General features: G+C 37.3%; 4 protein-coding genes across 4 annotated transcripts; 1 reads left to right on the top strand and 3 right to left on the bottom strand.

Moving 5' to 3' along the window:
• Positions 1-762: 762 nt before the first annotated feature.
• Positions 763-3250, bottom strand: LOC107695318 (transmembrane protein 208-like). Its single transcript, XM_016495180.1, has 6 exons — positions 3032-3250; positions 2785-2880; positions 2632-2691; positions 1851-1987; positions 1653-1737; positions 763-1555 (listed from the first exon to the last, which is right to left on the bottom strand). The coding sequence occupies exons 1-6, from the start codon at positions 3035-3037 to the stop codon at positions 1412-1414; spliced, it is 528 nt and encodes a 175-aa protein (XP_016350666.1). The 5' UTR covers positions 3038-3250; the 3' UTR covers positions 763-1411.
• A 1300-nt stretch (positions 3251-4550) lies between these two features.
• LOC107695337 (cytochrome P450 2F2-like) lies at positions 4551-10803 on the top strand. Its single transcript, XM_016495198.1, has 9 exons — positions 4551-4886; positions 5084-5246; positions 5393-5545; positions 5725-5885; positions 6148-6321; positions 6441-6579; positions 8182-8369; positions 8596-8737; positions 9974-10803. Exons 1-9 carry the CDS (start codon positions 4725-4727, stop codon positions 10180-10182), a joined length of 1491 nt encoding a protein of 496 aa, XP_016350684.1. The 5' UTR covers positions 4551-4724; the 3' UTR covers positions 10183-10803.
• Positions 10804-11808: 1005 nt separating this feature from the next.
• Positions 11809-14230, bottom strand: LOC107695339 (lysosomal protective protein-like; the record flags this gene model as incomplete). The annotated part of the gene is made up of 8 exons (XM_016495201.1): positions 11809-12617; positions 12786-12875; positions 12963-13125; positions 13217-13353; positions 13452-13592; positions 13681-13765; positions 13890-13981; positions 14132-14230. Coding segments are annotated over 8 exons (891 nt in total), but the record flags the coding sequence as incomplete, so codon positions are not given.
• Positions 14231-14435: 205 nt separating this feature from the next.
• On the bottom strand, positions 14436-17801 carry LOC107695338 (lysosomal protective protein-like; the record flags this gene model as incomplete). Its single annotated transcript, XM_016495199.1, has 10 exons — positions 14436-14622; positions 14791-14880; positions 14968-15130; positions 15222-15358; positions 16121-16261; positions 16350-16434; positions 16560-16651; positions 17096-17257; positions 17333-17470; positions 17649-17801. Coding segments are annotated over 10 exons (1245 nt in total), but the record flags the coding sequence as incomplete, so codon positions are not given.
• Between the last annotated feature and the right edge of the window lie 289 nt (positions 17802-18090).

The following is an 18090-nucleotide window of genomic DNA, read 5'->3' as shown; positions in this document are numbered from 1 at the left end:
AAAAAAAATAAAAATAACAAGAGGACCAATGAAATATTAATAACTTATTTTGTAGTCAGTGTGCCAGTGTTGCCAATTTAGTGATTTTTGTCACTACACTTCCTAGCAACAAAATCAGTTTCTTGGACAAACTTTATGTACATTCCGAGACTCTCCCATGACGTCATAAAGGTGAGTTCACTATGTCATATCTTCGCTGGAAAGTGTTTGTTTCCTCCTCTGTGCTGCCATCTTGTTACTCCTAACTAGGTTAGGAGACCTCTTCAGCTCTCTTAAATAATTTAGGAGCTGGGACCTAGTCTTAACACTTAGGAACCTTTATGAATCACTCTTATTAAGTCTAAGAATAAGAATAAAATTACGTCATTCTTAGAATTTTGACACACTTAGGACTAAAATTTTACCCTGAGCAGCTTTATACATACGGCCCCAGGTCTTTAAATACACTACTAAAAAGCTCATGAGTTGAATCAAGTGTGTTTGACATCTAAAGCATGTTGTGTTGGGACAGTCTCCAGGAACAGGGTTGGGAACACTGCCCGAATAATCCATTCCACTGTCCTATGCTCATCCAGGACTGGGTCCGAATGAGCCAGGAACTGAGGAATGATTATATCAATTTAAAAGAAAATTCACAGCAACTCATCATTTTATAATAGTTTATTTATAATCATTGGGTCTCCATACATTTCAGCTGAAGCAACTTATTTTTACCAGGTTGTCAAGACGCAGTTTTGCTCATTTTTTTTTAGTCCATTGAAATAGTCCATTGAAATGTTAAATCAATTATCATTCAATTATTGGTCCATTATTATTTTTTATCCTTATCTACATTGCGTTCCCTCAAGGCAGCACCAGGCTGCACCTGTAGCTTCACCAGAACACAACATGTCAAAGATAATTACCTTTGATACAGAATCAGCACAATTCCCCCGATACAGAACAAAAAAACAATATTTTCTGAAAGGCCAAAGATGGAATTCTAAAAGTGCTGTGACTCAAGTGCTGTGAAACGTCTCGTGGTTGGTGAAGCTCGTACAGCCTCGGGTCTAAATGGGCAATGGGCCATGTAGCTGCACCTGCTGAAAAGTACTCATTAGCAACTGAAACTAATGATATGAAAGCTCACTATAGTAAGCAAATGCATTTTGTGTGAGTTTAACTCACTTGTGGAGCCCCACTCAGAGGCACATCTGAGCTAGAGATTTTAAGATGGACAAAGTAAGAGAAAGGAACCAAAGGGCTGAAAAGGACGGAGCAGCTGATGACACATGAGAGAAAGTCAAAGACACTTTACAGTGCTCATCTATTGTCTGGACTAACCTGTCATATCAAATATCTCAGAATAATTTAGATTGCATGTTCTATGTAATTGTACAATAAATGTAAAAAGAAATAAACACAGACAAGTCTAGAATCTCTTCATCTGTCGTCTTTCCTGTCTCCTCTGTTTCTTTTCATTCTTCTCATTCTCTTCAGGGGCTGCCTGTGATTCAGCAGAAAACCAGGGGCCCAGGAAGCTCACCCACAATAAATGCAAAGCCCTTGCAGGTGCCTGGTGTGAAGAGAAAGCAAATAATACAGTTATAGTAGTAAAAATGTAATTGTGAAACCTCAAAGATATCACAATCAGAGCAATTACACAGTCTCACCAAGAGCCAGAAGTACCAGAAGTAGGATGACAGAGTGCTGAGGACCTGAACAATAGCAGTAAGAAGAATCGCATCCTTCAGGTGTCTGCATGTCAATATATATTTTAAAAAATCAGTTATGGTCATGAAGAGTATATCACTGTCTGGAAATACACATATAAATGGGAAAAAATTGTACAGATTAAACATCCCACTCACTCTGCCATGCCCTGTTCCATATTAAGGTCAATCCCTCCATCCAGCAAGCTACCATCTTCAGCAAATGCAGGTTTGGCCATTGCTGACATAGATCTGTAGCCGCCAACGTAGACCGCCACTGCGAACAGGAGAAAGAACTGGTACAAAGGAGGCAAAGAGAGAAGTGAATTAGGCTACATTTACCAAAAGATTGGAAACAGCCAAAAGTTTATCATCTCACTGTTGACCAAAAACCCCATATACAGGGGTCTAAATAAAATTTAAGCAAAGCCCTAGAGGTAGAGAAATGGACATTACTGTCTATATCATGGTTTTTCAAACTGGGGTGCACAAGGGAGTGCTAGAGGGGCCATAAAAAAGTTTAGAGAAAAGCAGTTTCAAAAGTGTAAAAATAAATAAATACACAAAAACAAGATTCAAATAAACAAATAAGATCAAAATTAAATAATACTCCTTGTAGTCCTGTTCTACAGTGAGTAGGAAAAACCTTAATAGTGTAACATAATACAAAGTAAATATTCATTTTTTCAGTAAATTGAGTCTTTATACATAAAAAATATACCTTTATATATAATATATGTCATTGAAATTTTAGAATGGGGCCCCTCTTATAAGGATAATTTCGGGGGTCCATGGCATCTAAAAGATTGAAAACCCATGGTTTATTTGCCACGAGCAGATATGCATGCAACATTTGCTCATACACACCACTGAATGCAAAAGCACAAAGTATGCATATGCTAAATGATTATGCTCTTATTCACATCATACTCTGGCTTACCCATGTCCAAAATGTAGATGAGTTATAAAAGAGCAAGAGATTGACCACTGCATAAATAGCCTGAAAAGAAACCAATAAATCCATTAAAATATGTCTTTAATGTTAACCATTAGCATGTACAGAGACACACTGAAACTCAGATGCATGCCTTACGTTTGCTCCCAGGATGATTCTAATATAGAACTTCAGAGTATCCTGGTTTTCCTCATGGATTTGCTTTTTGCCTTTGGTTCCAACTTTTCCTTTCGGCTAACGAGAGACATATTACTTAACAAGACAGCACTGACACACAGAAAATCACAATCTCGCCAGTCAGAATATACAGTTATCACATGGATACATTTAAAGACAGTTATTAATCAGGTTTCAGTTTTAATAGCTAGTCAGGCTTGTCTCATACCGCCATCTCCCCTGAGTTTTCCTTCTCGTGCGACTATTTCACCTGATAACTCCTTTCTCTTTAGGCATCTAAAAAACTAACGGATCTGATTTTTTTTTTATTTGTAAAGAATGATCTTCAAAACCAAACAACTACCAAATAATACCTAAGCAAAATAACACATCAGCGCTCGCGAGCACGTTTCCGGCGCTTAGAAAATGCGTCACAGATGCAAAAAAAAAAAAAAAAAACCTGGACTTGACGCCACCTCGTGCTACCTCAATGTACGTACAGGACTACTGCAGTGCAAAGACCAATTTAAAGCTTTTAATTTTGAATAAACTTGTCTGTACAATATTCAACATTTAGATTTTTGATAGCAATAAAAATAACAATAAATCATAGCAACCGAATCTATGCATTTTACACTATTAGACCGTAAAAGGGTTTTTAGTTTTCCTCCTCCAAAACAACCTAACAGATACCAAAAGTATTTTAGGGTACAACAGAACTAAAGGCCATGGTGAAGGGTGAAGAAGAAGAAGAAGATGAAAAGATTGTATTTCTCCTAAACCACACAGAACTACCACGAACACTTTCCTAAACACTTGTTTTGTCACTATTTATTGCATAATTGTCACGATCCAAGAGGTCATTTACCAGAGGTCTAAAGGTTGTTTTGGGGGTAAGTTGATGTAATGTGTAGCTTAACACGGTTTTTTAAAATCTTGCGGAATTAATTAGAATTCCTGAAATTATTGCATATATCTTAACAAAAAAGACTTCATATGATATAATTAAATCAACAGTTTTTCAAGTCACTGCCCCTTTTTGTAAGTAAAAGGGTTTTTGAGGTAAAAAAAAAAAAAAAAAAGGACATATCTCGCCATGATAAGCCAAAGACCAAGAGCAAAGTCTAAAAACAATTTGTTGTGAACAATGTGCAAAGTTGGGCTATATTGACTGCACCAGTCACAGTTGAGTAGTGTTCAGTTGCAGTGTTCTTTTGTGAAATATGTTTACTCTGCAAATTTTTGTCAGTTCATTTTATTTTAAGAATACCTGATGCTGAAAACTGAACAGTGGCTTAATCCCAGTTTGATTGAGGTTGTGCCTCACCGTAGTAGGTACAGACAACGGTGAGTCATGGTGCATACAATTGGAAAGATACCAATTAAACATAATGTCATTTCAGTACTATGAAAATTCTATTCATTTTAAGCTCTTTTGTGCATTTCATGCATACATCTCATGTGATCATAAAGCCTTGCTTTATCCACCACCTGATAAAACACTAAAATAAGTCAAACACACATTTAGTTTACTTCATATATTATAAGAAAGACTGAAAATACAATTTAATTTTAGTCACCAGAATATTTAGCCAGAAACAGAAATGTAACAAAAAATGTGTTGATGCTGCACAAACTTGGATAATGTCATAGTGCATGTTTACATAATGAACTTTCAGGAACAAATTTATCAAGGGTTCATGTTGACATTGACCTCTGGTGGAAGTATCATTACCTTGTCGCCCATATTGTTGATTATAGCTTACCTTTTTACCTATATAGTCAGCATTTCCTGACTCCAGTTCAACAAAGTTTAAAAAGTTCAGTAGAGTTTAAAGGAGGAGTTTTGTGTGCATGTGTATCAGTTCTCTGTCTGCATTAAATAGCAGGTTTGAGACGGGCCGTCCAGCAGATCAGTAACCATGTTGCCCGCACTTGTTCTGTTGTGTCTGGGAGCCTTTCTTCTGTACTTGCAGTTTAGAATTCGAAGACCCAAAAACTTCCCCCCTGGACCCACTCCTGTTCCATTTTTTGGAAATTTGCTTCAACTGGACCGCACAAACCCGTTAAAGGACTTTGACAAGGTAAGCACATCAGTCTCAAACACATTGGAGACTGCTGCATTAACAATACATTATTACTGGTAGGAAACTCACACTGAAATAATTGAATGGGTTGCTGGAAACAAGTGATGAAAGGAAATCAGACTTTGTTCATACAGTATAATAGCAAAAACATGCTGTTGTGAGTCTGTGGTCTTCAACATGAATGTTTTTTGCAGTTTGCTCAGCGCTATGGGTCAATCTACGGGCTGTTCATTGGTAGCCAGCCAGCGGTGGTGTTGACAGGTCAGAAGATGATCAGGGAGGCACTGATCACAAAAGCGGTAGAGTTTGCTGGCAGACCAGACAACATGATGGTCAGTCATGTAACACAAAGCAAAGGTAATGCAGTATAAACAAAATGCAGCCAGCATACTACTCATATAACACAGACAATTGCACTCAGCAGAGAATATGATCAAAAATTTTGATTGAAACTCTCCCTGCTGGGCTTAAAGGCTTCCTAGCTGATTACTATGTTTGTTTAGGGGTGATCATGGCAGATTATGGAGAAAGTTGGAGGGAGCATCGACGCTTTGCTCTGTCCACACTGAGGAACTTTGGTCTTGGAAAGAGAAGTATGGAGCAGAGGATTCTAGAGGAGGTCAAATATATCTGCTCACATTTGGAGGAATCTGCTGGTATATACGTTCTCCTCATCTGTGACACTTTTAATATTTATATCAACATAGTTCATTTATGCAATCACACGTTCAGTGTCTAATCTTTGAATATAGCCATTTTTATGATCTTAAAATTGCCAGACAATATTCAAATTCAAGAATGGAAAACATCTCTTTTATCTCTACATCCCTACCAGGAAAGTCAATTGACCCTAAACATCTGTACCACCAAGCTGCTTCAAACATCATTGCCTCAATCATTTTTGGGTCACGTTTCAATCATCAGGATGAATATTTCCAGACATTGATCATAAGCATCGAAAAACTTACTAAGATTGTCATTGGACAATGGGCAATGGTAAATACAATGAAAAGTAAAGACACTGTTTAATTACACTGAGTGCAAATAGCCAGCCTTGTTGCTAAAGGCTATTTACACAAACAAAGATGCTTTTTATACTCTGCTGATAATACTTTTTTTGTTTACACTTACAGTATTGCTGCTACCAAAAATAAATAATATATAGTAGTTACTGTGATTTGTACACAAATGGATAGAATATTGACAGACAGACATTTAAATTTACATGTATTTTTAAGGATTTTATTTTGAATTGCAGCTCTACGAAATAGCCCCAGTGTTAAGGATTTTCCCACTGCCATTCTGCAAGGCTTTTCAGTATTATGGAGAAATTAAAAATCACATTCTTAAAGTTGTGGATGAGCACAAGAAGTCACATGTTACTGGGGAGCCCAGAGACCTGACTGACTGGTACCTGGAGGAGATAGAGAAAGTAAGATATACTCATAAGTCTTTGTGTGGGTTGTGTATTTTTATTGAATTTATCAGCACAATATGAGTTTAATATTCTTTGATTTACAATGATTTGTTAGTGGATTGTTTTGTTTTCAGAGAGCAGATCAATGCACCACATTTGACGACTCACAGATGGCCACTTTGCTGTTTGACCTGTTTGCGGCTGGAACTGAAACAACCTCTAACACACTCCGCACTTTAACGCTCTATTTGATGACTCACACTCATATACAGGGTAAGGAATGTGGGTAAGATATGTCAACTCCTTTTATCTTTCTCCCTCTTTTTGAGAGTTTTTATACTAAAAACGTTTTTGCATGTCAGAGTAAATTATTTACATGGAAAAAGTTATCCAGGTAAAAACGAAAAACTCAGCAAATAAATGCCCTGCTTTTTATTTCCAGCTAATTTCTTAACAGGTGCAAATATTTGTTTGAACATAAAAATATTCAACAGCTAAGACATAAACTGAACAGGTTTTACAGTCATTTGACGAACATAAATGTAATAATATGTCAACATTATTCCATTTCTGGAACAAAGAGGGGGTCAATATCAAAAGTAGCAGTCAGTATCCTGTGTGTGCACCAGCATCTTATCCTCATGGACTGCACCAGATTTGCCACTTCTTGCTGTGAGACCGTACTCCACCCTTCCACAAAGGCATTTGCACATTCCCGAACATTTCTGGAGGACACATGGTTACATGGGGTTTCACATGGCAAGGACTATCAGCTGCCCTTCCTATCTCCCTGTAGCACTGTCTTAGGCCTCTTACATTACAGACAATGCAGATTATTGCTGTGGCCAAATCTGCAGTCCTCATGTCTAGGACTATGGCATGTTCACACAGGTGATCAGGAACATGGGCATCTTTCTTCGTTTTAGAAAGGTCTCATAACTGTGATCTTAATTGCCTACCACCTGTAAACTGTCAGTGTCTTCTTAAGGACTGTCCCACAGGTGCATGTGAAGTAATTGTTTATGATTCACTGAACAAGAAAGAAAAACATTGTTTAAGCACTTTCTGATAAAGATCTGAAATGCTTATTTGGATTTTATCAAATTATCTTTCAAATGCATTATCCTGAAAAAGGGACATTTCTTTCTTAATTTCTTTTTCTTTTCTTTTTTTTTATTTGCTGAGTTTATATGATTTGATGTTGATGATTTGCCATGTATTTTTTGGGGGGCTAAAGATTAGTTATGAATTATCTGATTATTTTAATTAATTGATTAAAATTGTCCTAAAATGATAGCTGTGGAGTGATGGTGAGTGTGATTTGACCAAGTACAACATGTTCCTGGATCAACATCCTTGTTGATCCTGGAACATCATTCCAATTAACCAATCAGAATTGAGAGATGACTTTTCAGGAAATATCTGTTTTAGGCTTACAATCAGGATTAGGTGCTTCTACACCCTTGTTAATCAGCTATCATTTCACACTGATTTTAGAAATAAATTACGGGTAAGGTTAGGTTTAGGGGTAGGGATTGGGTTAAGTCTGTATTTTTGGACAGTAATGTTGATCCAGGATCAACAAAAGATGTTGATCCAGGAACATGTCTTACTTGGCAAAATCACGGCGACCGTGAAGTAATGTGTGTGTGTATGTTTTTTAAATACAATTTTATGTTTCTAAAAATGAAAAAGCAAGATGTTTCCTGTCTGGGTTATGGATTTCTTTTTGGATTATGCATTAATGAATAATGTGCAGCAAAATAAGGTTCTGGAATGGGATAGTGCATTATTAATAAAATTATTTTATGTTCGTATTTTATTTTTGTGAATTGTTCATAGCATTCATAGTCTTTCAATGTCTACTTGTTTCAGAACAATGTCAGCGGGAGATTGATGAAGTCCTTGGTGATCGTGAACATGTCACATTTGAGGACAGAAACACCATGCCTTACATTCAAGCAGTGATTCATGAGGGTCAGCGTGTTGGTGACATTGTTCCTCTTAGTATTTTTCACACCACTACAACCAACGCTCAGCTCCGGGGCTACAACATCCCAAAGGTGACGTTTACTATAATTACTGAATGGCAACAGCAGTTTCATCATACAGTTATAGAGTTACTATGGCACATATAAAAAATTACATGAAAGAGTAATTAAGAACAACTATCCATTATTTAATCTTAACAAATCAATCCATTACCAAACTATTATTGCAAGCCCTAAACAGCATCTTTACTGTAAACGGAAAGGGAGGATTGCTAATTTAAAACATTTGCTCTTACAGGGGACAATTATCATCCCCTATCTGTCATCTGCTCTCAGAGAGGAAAGTCAGTGGAAGTTTCCCCATGAATTCAACCCTCAAAACTTCTTGAATGATAAGGGGGAATTTGTGAAGCCTGATGCATTCATGCCTTTCTCTGCAGGTATGTTATAAATGTTTGTTAATCAGCTATCATTTCCCTCTGATTTTAGGAATAAATTATGGGTAAGGTTAGGTTTAGGGGTGGGGATTGGGTTAAGTCTGTATTTTTGGACAGTAATGTTGATCCAGGATCAACAAAAGATGTTGATCCAGGAACATGTCTTACTTGGCAAAATCACGGCGACCGTGAAGTAATGTGTGTGTGTATGTTTTTTAAATACAATTTTATGTTTCTAAAAATGAAAAAGCAAGATGTTTCCTGTCTGGGTTATGGATTTCTTTTTGGATTATGCATTAATGAATAATGTGCAGCAAAATAAGGTTCTGGAATGGGATAGTGCATTATTAATAAAATTATTTTATGTTCGTATTTTATTTTTGTGAATTGTTCATAGCATTCATAGTCTTTCAATGTCTACTTGTTTCAGAACAATGTCAGCGGGAGATTGATGAAGTCCTTGGTGATCGTGAACATGTCACATTTGAGGACAGAAACACCATGCCTTACATTCAAGCAGTGATTCATGAGGGTCAGCGTGTTGGTGACATTGTTCCTCTTAGTATTTTTCACACCACTACAACCAACGCTCAGCTCCGGGGCTACAACATCCCAAAGGTGACGTTTACTATAATTACTGAATGGCAACAGCAGTTTCATCATACAGTTATAGAGTTACTATGGCACATATAAAAAATTACATGAAAGAGTAATTAAGAACAACTATCCATTATTTAATCTTAACAAATCAATCCATTACCAAACTATTATTGCAAGCCCTAAACAGCATCTTTACTGTAAACGGAAAGGGAGGATTGCTAATTTAAAACATTTGCTCTTACAGGGGACAATTATCATCCCCTATCTGTCATCTGCTCTCAGAGAGGAAAGTCAGTGGAAGTTTCCCCATGAATTCAACCCTCAAAACTTCTTGAATGATAAGGGGGAATTTGTGAAGCCTGATGCATTCATGCCTTTCTCTGCAGGTATGTTATAAATGTTTTACTACACTGTGTAATGAGGTCTTTGATTAAACACTGTGGATATTTTATCAATAGCACTCATTTAGCCTAGTGCCATTGGTGGACGTCATTGAGCTGATTAATTTCACATATTACACAAACAAGAGTCAGTATGATTTTAACAATACAGTACATGAATAAAATCAGTAGACAGTGTATCTGTGTGGTAGAATGAGAACAGTGTGTTTGTATAATGTACATTTACTTTATTCTCTAGGATCTCGTGTGTGTTTAGGAGAAAATCTAGCTCGCATGGAGCTCTTCCTCATCCTGGTCACGGTGCTGCGGCGATTCCATCTGGTCTGGCCGGAGGATGCAGGAGAACCGGACTTCAAACTTATATATGGTGGGACACAGTCAGTGAAACCTTACCGTCTGACTGTACAACTACGTACACCTGGGCAGACTTGTAAATCTGTTCACTGAACATATGTTGCCCTTCAGTGATAACATCCCCCAAAAGTGGGTTATAATGTCACACCTCACTTTTCCGCAAAAGTGAAACAATTACGACACACAAGACATTAAATGTGCCAATAACACGCATGTGAAAACTCAGAGAAAATTGTGAAAAATACCTTTGCCCTAATATGTTAAACTCAGTGTGGTTTTATTGTGTTTGCTTATTTACTCAACATCTACAGCAAAATAAGTTATAATTTTAACTGTTTAAACCAACATACAAAATTACTGTCAAGAAATCCAATTACAGACTTTGTAGCTTTTGTGCCAACTAGCCCCAGTCTCTTATATGCATTAAATGTGTTAATGGTGAAACTTTGATTACAACAATTGGAAGCTTTATGGTATTATTTATCTTTTAACAATTATTTACAACCATTCAGCAGAATTACTGTAGAATCATGAGACTTCCAGAGGTCGTGTTTTAGTCATTTTTTATTATTTTTTTAATCCACTTAAATATACTTAAAATGTAATACCACTTACAACATTGCAAGCTGCTATAAAGCTCAGGATTCATACCGAGTATGCTGTAGCCTATAGTTTAACAATAAAAGAACTAAATGTAGTGACTATGAATTAACGTGAATTATATTGTAAAAATATAAAAGAATAAAACAAAATATATCTCTTTAGTACGAAACATCCAAGGGCACGGTTCCTCTTCTTCTACACCGATGTGTTCTTCCAGCTGCTGTTAAACAAAGAAACATGAGTGAAAAGTTTGAAATTTGAGTCACACAGAAGCTTATATCTGAAGCTCATATTATGAACAGACAATATTTTGTTTCTCTTTTCACGAGGGCAGAACCTGCAGTAAGATAAAGCCCAAACGATAGAGAAAGAGATACTGTTGCACCGCAGCGTAGCTCCCACAGTCACACAGACACGGAAACTTAAACACGGTGCAGTTCAACAAGAGAACTAAATAAAAGTTGTTCTACACTCGATACACTATATAGAGATCAGTAAAAACATGCACTGCGAAAGTGACTCTTTGTCTAAACCGACAATAATATTTCTGTTACCTGATTATCCTCACACGTGTATCAACCACGTTCGAGTGACTGCTGACTTTACGCCTTTTCTTCTTCTTCTAATAACGTTTTATGGCGGATGGCAAACCAACTTCTGGTGCTTCTTCTTCGTCTGCCTAGGTGGATACGACCAAGTAGAAGTGGCATATACCGCCACCTACTGTACTACCTACTGCCATTGAACTCTCCTCTATTACCAGCTCCATATGCAGCAGCACCACCTCTATCTAAAACAGATATCTAAAATCTCTGTTTCCTCTCTATATATACTCTACCACACGTATTATGTCCATATCCTCAATTAGGTTTTACACACAACAGAAATTTCATTTCTCATGTCAATACGTCTAGATCAGGGGTGCCCAAACTCGGTCCTGGAGGGCCAATGTTCTGCAGAGTTTAGCTCCAACTTGCCTCAACACACCTGCCAGGAAGTTTCTAGTATGCCTAGAAAGAGCTTGATTAGCTGGTTCAGGTGTGTCTAATTGGGGTTGGAGCTAAACTCTGCAGGATACCGGCCCTCCAGGACCGAGTTTGGGCACCCCTGGTCTAGATGCTGTTGTGGTTTAAACAGTTGCCAAATCATTAGTCATATCATAATCTTAATGAATACAGATATACACAGACAAAACACACTAAAACAGCTTTTTTATTTCTTGGTTTATACTGATTCCAGTATCTTTGGTCAAACGGAGTGTTATATGCTCATTCATATAATCCTTCTTAGAGGATTTGCCAATCAGATAGGATTGTAAACTATTTATAACCATAGATCCAAATAATTAAGAACAGTATAAATTTGTTTCAATGTTGAGTGTATCAAGGGTAGGAACAAAATGAAGACTATAAATATATTTGTCCTCCGTACATCTCACCACGTATTCAATGAACAGATCCCTTAACAGTAACCCATGATTTAAGGACAAAATAAGCATTTTAAAACCATGTGATATCCACTAATACGGTTGAAAAATATATATATATATATAATTGGGATAACGTGATTTTGTTATGATCAACATGACTGTGAAAACCACCCCTAGTGTTCAATGAAAAATTGGTTTAAAAAGATTCAAGCAATTAAAAAACAAAAAGCATTTCAAAATTCCCATACATATGCAAACACACGTACACCCAACAGTCCCTGAGAAAATTACTGTGCAGCTTCATGTCACATTTCAACAGTTTCCTTAAAATCACACTTTCTTGAAGTCCATTCAAGACCACTTCTAAAAATCAGATCTAGTGCTTTAAGACAGGACACGGTCTGGAGGAAGTTCAATAAGGCTTATTGGACAGGAAACTCTGTAGCATCTGGAGAGATGGACCAGGAGCCCACTGAGGAACCATGTGACCTGCACCCTGGAAGAGCAGAGTTGTATGCCATGCCTTAGTACATGTAAAAATGTCAAACTCATAATACACATACACTACTATATGTCATGTCACTGTATATCATGACAATAACAGTTTGAACTAACTACACCCTGGAAAAGAGCAAGACAGGCTGCATGGATGCCTGAAACGTACCTTGACTGTGAGGAAAGTGATGTTGCCAAATTGCTGGTAGAATCCAGCAATCTGGTTATCATAAATCCAGGGTTGGTATTGAGTGCTTGCCTTGAAGAAGAAGAGAAACTCAATATTAAACCTAGAAGGTGTTACAAATTCTGCAGAGCATCACGTCTCAGAGAACACAGAACTTACCTTCTGTCCAAGCTGCTCAACAAACCACTGGTCCCCAAGGAAATTACAAGCCATATCGGTATCTCCATTATAGACCAAAGCTCTCAGACCCAAAGCCAGCAGCTTCTCATAGACATCCTTCATAGTTTCGTAAATGGTGTGATACTGGCTTCCCACAACATCACTGGATAAAAAAGGAAGAACTCTGTTTGCACACATGCGCTGCTCATGCATACACACACTGAAACTGTATGTGGGGACAGGGGTCAGTTTACCTGCAGATGTCCCATGGTGGTAGTACATCAGGAATGTGCAGCGCCTTCCTCACATCACCTCGATTAAGCCAGTTTATCTGAGCGGTACTATTGATGCATGGAGGCACTCCCTGAACATTTGGAGTACTTCCTACTAACTAAACAAACAAAAGAAAACACATTTCTCCTTTGTTTTTATCTAGTTTATTAAAGTGGATTCTTGGAAGGCTGCATGATCAGATAGAACAAGACTCACCTTATTAGCTTCCCAATGCTTCCTGAAGTTTCTGAACAGATGCATCATGGCTCTCTGAGATGTGACACCACCAGCACAGTCAAGATACAGCGCGTATGTATTCAACCCAGAGTTATAGACTATATTAAACGCATGCGATACCTGCAAAAGACAGAAGACTAGTCACCTTAAATAACCATTGGCAAGGTTGTACAAGAGTTGCAGGCATGTGTGGATGCATTCAGGTTACCACAACAGAGCAGGACTCTTTAGAATTGTTGTAGAAATTACAGACTCCATTTTGACAGCAGTTGTCATTCAGATCCTTCCACAGCCTACAAGCAAAATAATGTAAAAAAAAAAAAAAATCAACAAACATATTTATCAAAATATTTATTGTCAGTATTGCAATATAGATATACACGAGTGGCCACATATAGAAGTAATTGATTAGCTTACTGTTCTCCAAACAGGCCATGATAGTTGCCAAAGTAGATTAGCGATTGGTCATTTAGTGCAAAGCTACTAATGCCATTTCCCACAGCAAAGCCCTGCAAAAACAAACAAATAAATGATAAAAATGAAAAGGCATACATAGATAGATAGATAGATAGATAGATAGATAGACAGATAGATATTTCAACAGAAAACAAAGTATAATTTGTGTTCAAATATTAGTAAACAACATAAATTTTACAGACTTTATGCGTCAGAGAAACAAGTGCGCAGCCAACTTCAGAATTTTGTCTTTGAATTTCCTGAGCTCTATAGCATCTCTGTTTAAGAGTAATGAGCTGGTGAAGTGGATTTATTTATTGTAGAGTTAACCAAAGTTATCATGTGCATTGTAATTTTCGAAGCTGATGTTATAATGAATGTCAGAAGAAGACAACGGGCACAGCGCTAAAAAGTGGCCGAGCTACATAAGGTCTATACACTATATTTAATAATAAATGACATTTTAAAAATGAAACAAGCACATTAAACCTACCTTCTTCATGTCACATTTCAACAGTTTCCTTAAAATCACACTTTCTTGAAGTCCATTCAAGACCACTTCTAAAAATCAGATCTAGTGCTTTAAGACAGGACACGGTCTGGAGGAAGTTCAATAAGGCTTATTGGACAGGAAACTCTGTAGCATCTGGAGAGATGGACCAGGAGCCCACTGAGGAACCATGTGACCTGCACCCTGGAAGAGCAGAGTTGTATGCCATGCCTTAGTACATGTAAAAATGTCAAACTCATAATACACATACACTACTATATGTCATGTCACTGTATATCATGACAATAACAGTTTGAACTAACTACACCCTGGAAAAGAGCAAGACAGGCTGCATGGATGCCTGAAACGTACCTTGACTGTGAGGAAAGTGATGTTGCCAAATTGCTGGTAGAATCCAGCAATCTGGTTATCATAAATCCAGGGTTGGTATTGAGTGCTTGCCTTGAAGAAGAAGAGAAACTCAATATTAAACCTAGAAGGTGTTACAAATTCTGCAGAGCATCACGTCTCAGAGAACACAGAACTTACCTTCTGTCCAAGCTGCTCAACAAACCACTGGTCCCCAAGGAAATTACAAGCCATATCGGTATCTCCATTATAGACCAAAGCTCTCAGACCCAAAGCCAGCAGCTTCTCATAGACATCCTTCATAGTTTCGTAAATGGTGTGATACTGGCTTCCCACAACATCACTGGATAAAAAAGGAAGAACTCTGTTTGCACACATGCGCTGCTCATGCATACACACACTGAAACTGTATGTGGGGACAGGGGTCAGTTTACCTGCAGATGTCCCATGGTGGTAGTACATCAGGAATGTGCAGCGCCTTCCTCACATCACCTCGATTAAGCCAGTTTATCTGAGCGGTACTATTGATGCATGGAGGCACTCCCTGAACATTTGGAGTACTTCCTACTAACTAAACAAACAAAAGAAAACACATTTCTCCTTTGTTTTTATCTAGTTTATTAAAGTGGATTCTTGGAAGGCTGCATGATCAGATAGAACAAGACTCACCTTATTAGCTTCCCAATGCTTCCTGAAGTTTCTGAACAGATGCATCATGGCTCTCTGAGATGTGACACCACCAGCACAGTCAAGATACAGCGCGTATGTATTCAACCCAGAGTTATAGACTATATTAAAGATACCTGCTACCTGCAAAAGACAGAAGACTAGTCACCTTAAATAACCATTGGCAAGGTTGTACAAGAGCATGTGTGGAGTGTGGATGCATTCAGGTTACCACAACAGAGCAGGACTCTTTAGAATTGTTGTAGAAATTACAGACTCCATTTTGACAGCAGTTGTCATTCAGATCCTTCCACAGCCTACAAGCAAAATAATGTAAAAAAAAAAAAAAATCAACAAACATATTTATCAAAATATTTATTGTCAGTATTGCAATATAGATATACACGAGTGGCCACATATAGAAGTAATTGATTAGCTTACTGTTCTCCAAACAGGCCATGATAGTTGCCAAAGTAGATTAGCGATTGGTCATTTAGTGCAAAGCTACTAATGCCATTTCCCACAGCAAAGCCCTGCAAAAACAAACAAATAAATGATAAAAATGAAAAGGCATACATAGATAGATAGATAGATAGATAGATAGATAGACAGATAGATATTTCAACAGAAAACAAAGTATAATTTGTTCAGATAGAACAAGACTCACCTTATTAGCTTCCCAATGCTTCCTGAAGTTTCTGAACAGATGCATCATGGCTCTCTGAGATGTGACACCACCAGCACAGTCAAGATACAGCGCGTATGTATTCAACCCAGAGTTATAGACTATATTAAACGCATGCGATACCTGCAAAAGACAGAAGACTAGTCACCTTAAATAACCATTGGCAAGGTTGTACAAGAGTTGCAGGCATGTGTGGATGCATTCAGGTTACCACAACAGAGCAGGACTCTTTAGAATTGTTGTAGAAATTACAGACTCCATTTTGACAGCAGTTGTCATTCAGATCCTTCCACAGCCTACAAGCAAAATAATGTAAAAAAAAAAAAAAAATCAACAAACATATTTATCAAAATATTTATTGTCAGTATTGCAATATAGATATACACGAGTGGCCACATATAGAAGTAATTGATTAGCTTACTGTTCTCCAAACAGGCCATGATAGTTGCCAAAGTAGATTAGCGATTGGTCATTTAGTGCAAAGCTACTAATGCCATTTCCCACAGCAAAGCCCTGCAAAAACAAACAAATAAATGATAAAAATGAAAAGGCATACATAGATAGATAGATAGATAGATAGATAGATAGATAGACAGATAGATATTTCAACAGAAAACAAAGTATAATTTGTGTTCAAATATTAGTAAACAACATAAATTTTACAGACTTTATGCGTCAGAGAAACAAGTGCGCAGCCAACTTCAGAATTTTGTCTTTGAATTTCCTGAGCTCTATAGCATCTCTGTTTAAGAGTAATGAGCTGGTGAAGTGGATTTATTTATTGTAGAGTTAACCAAAGTTATCATGTGCATTGTAATTTTCGAAGCTGATGTTATAATGAATGTCAGAAGAAGACAACGGGCACAGCGCTAAAAAGTGGCCGAGCTACATAAGGTCTATACACTATATTTAATAATAAATGACATTTTAAAAATGAAACAAGCACATTAAACCTACCTTAAAGTTCACTTTAAGCTGACCTCCAGTGGCAACTCTCAGACTGAGTGTGGGTGCGTAGATGCCTCCATAACTCTCACCAAAAATGAAAAACTCATTCTGGGTGAAATTTGGGAATTTGATGAAAAAGCTTTGCAAAGCCAGGTAGTTGTTATTTGCCACCTAAAGAAACACATTAAGGCTTTACAAAGTCTGTCTTTATAGGCTATTAATATCTATGAATGTTTAGACACTTACCTCATCATCATCGGTTTGATATTTTTGGTCATCGGAGTAGGAATAACCCACTCCAGCAGGCGACTCAAGATAAAGAACATTGGCGATTTTATTCCAGCTGAATTCGTTCTCATAAAGTGTGGCTCCATTATCATTAACCTATGGACACACAGAACAAGCACAATGTTTATTGAGGCATTTATGGTTTTGTGTTGTGCGGAAAAACTATTTAGACCTCAACGAATTAAATTACATAAATGTTTTTTCCCCTCTCTAAACTTTTCAGCTCTTTAGTTCTTAGCTCTTTAAGATTAAATCATGATAAGTATCAACATACATGAAAGGGGCCATTCTCTGACAGAAACCCATCCAAAGAGCTGCAGCCTGGCCCTCCGTTCAGCCACAGCACGACTGGGTCCTTGAGGGGGTCCCTCTGAGACGTCACAAACCTGTAACATATACACACTCTCTTAAATGCAATAATGAATACACAAAACAATTATGTGTTACTGAAGAGACTCAAACCATAGTACATTTACACCAGAGGAAAGTCTCTTTCCACAGTACTACTAGTACTCACAATAACAATTCAGTACCAAAAAAAAAAAAAGTTTTATACATGAACAAAATGTAATACAATGCTTTTCTAGACAGGAACCATACAATGGTATCTATGGATATTGTAATATATACTACTGTCCTAGCTTACATCACAGTACTTCAAAGGACCATGATATCCCCAATATATATATATATAATATTGGGGATATCATGGTCCT

The sequence above is a fragment of the Sinocyclocheilus anshuiensis genome, unplaced genomic scaffold (genome assembly GCF_001515605.1).
Source record: "Sinocyclocheilus anshuiensis isolate Anshui unplaced genomic scaffold, SAMN03320099.WGS_v1.1 scaffold282, whole genome shotgun sequence".
Taxonomy (NCBI): domain Eukaryota; kingdom Metazoa; phylum Chordata; class Actinopteri; order Cypriniformes; family Cyprinidae; genus Sinocyclocheilus; species Sinocyclocheilus anshuiensis.
This window is presented reverse-complemented; position numbering and strand designations above follow the sequence as displayed.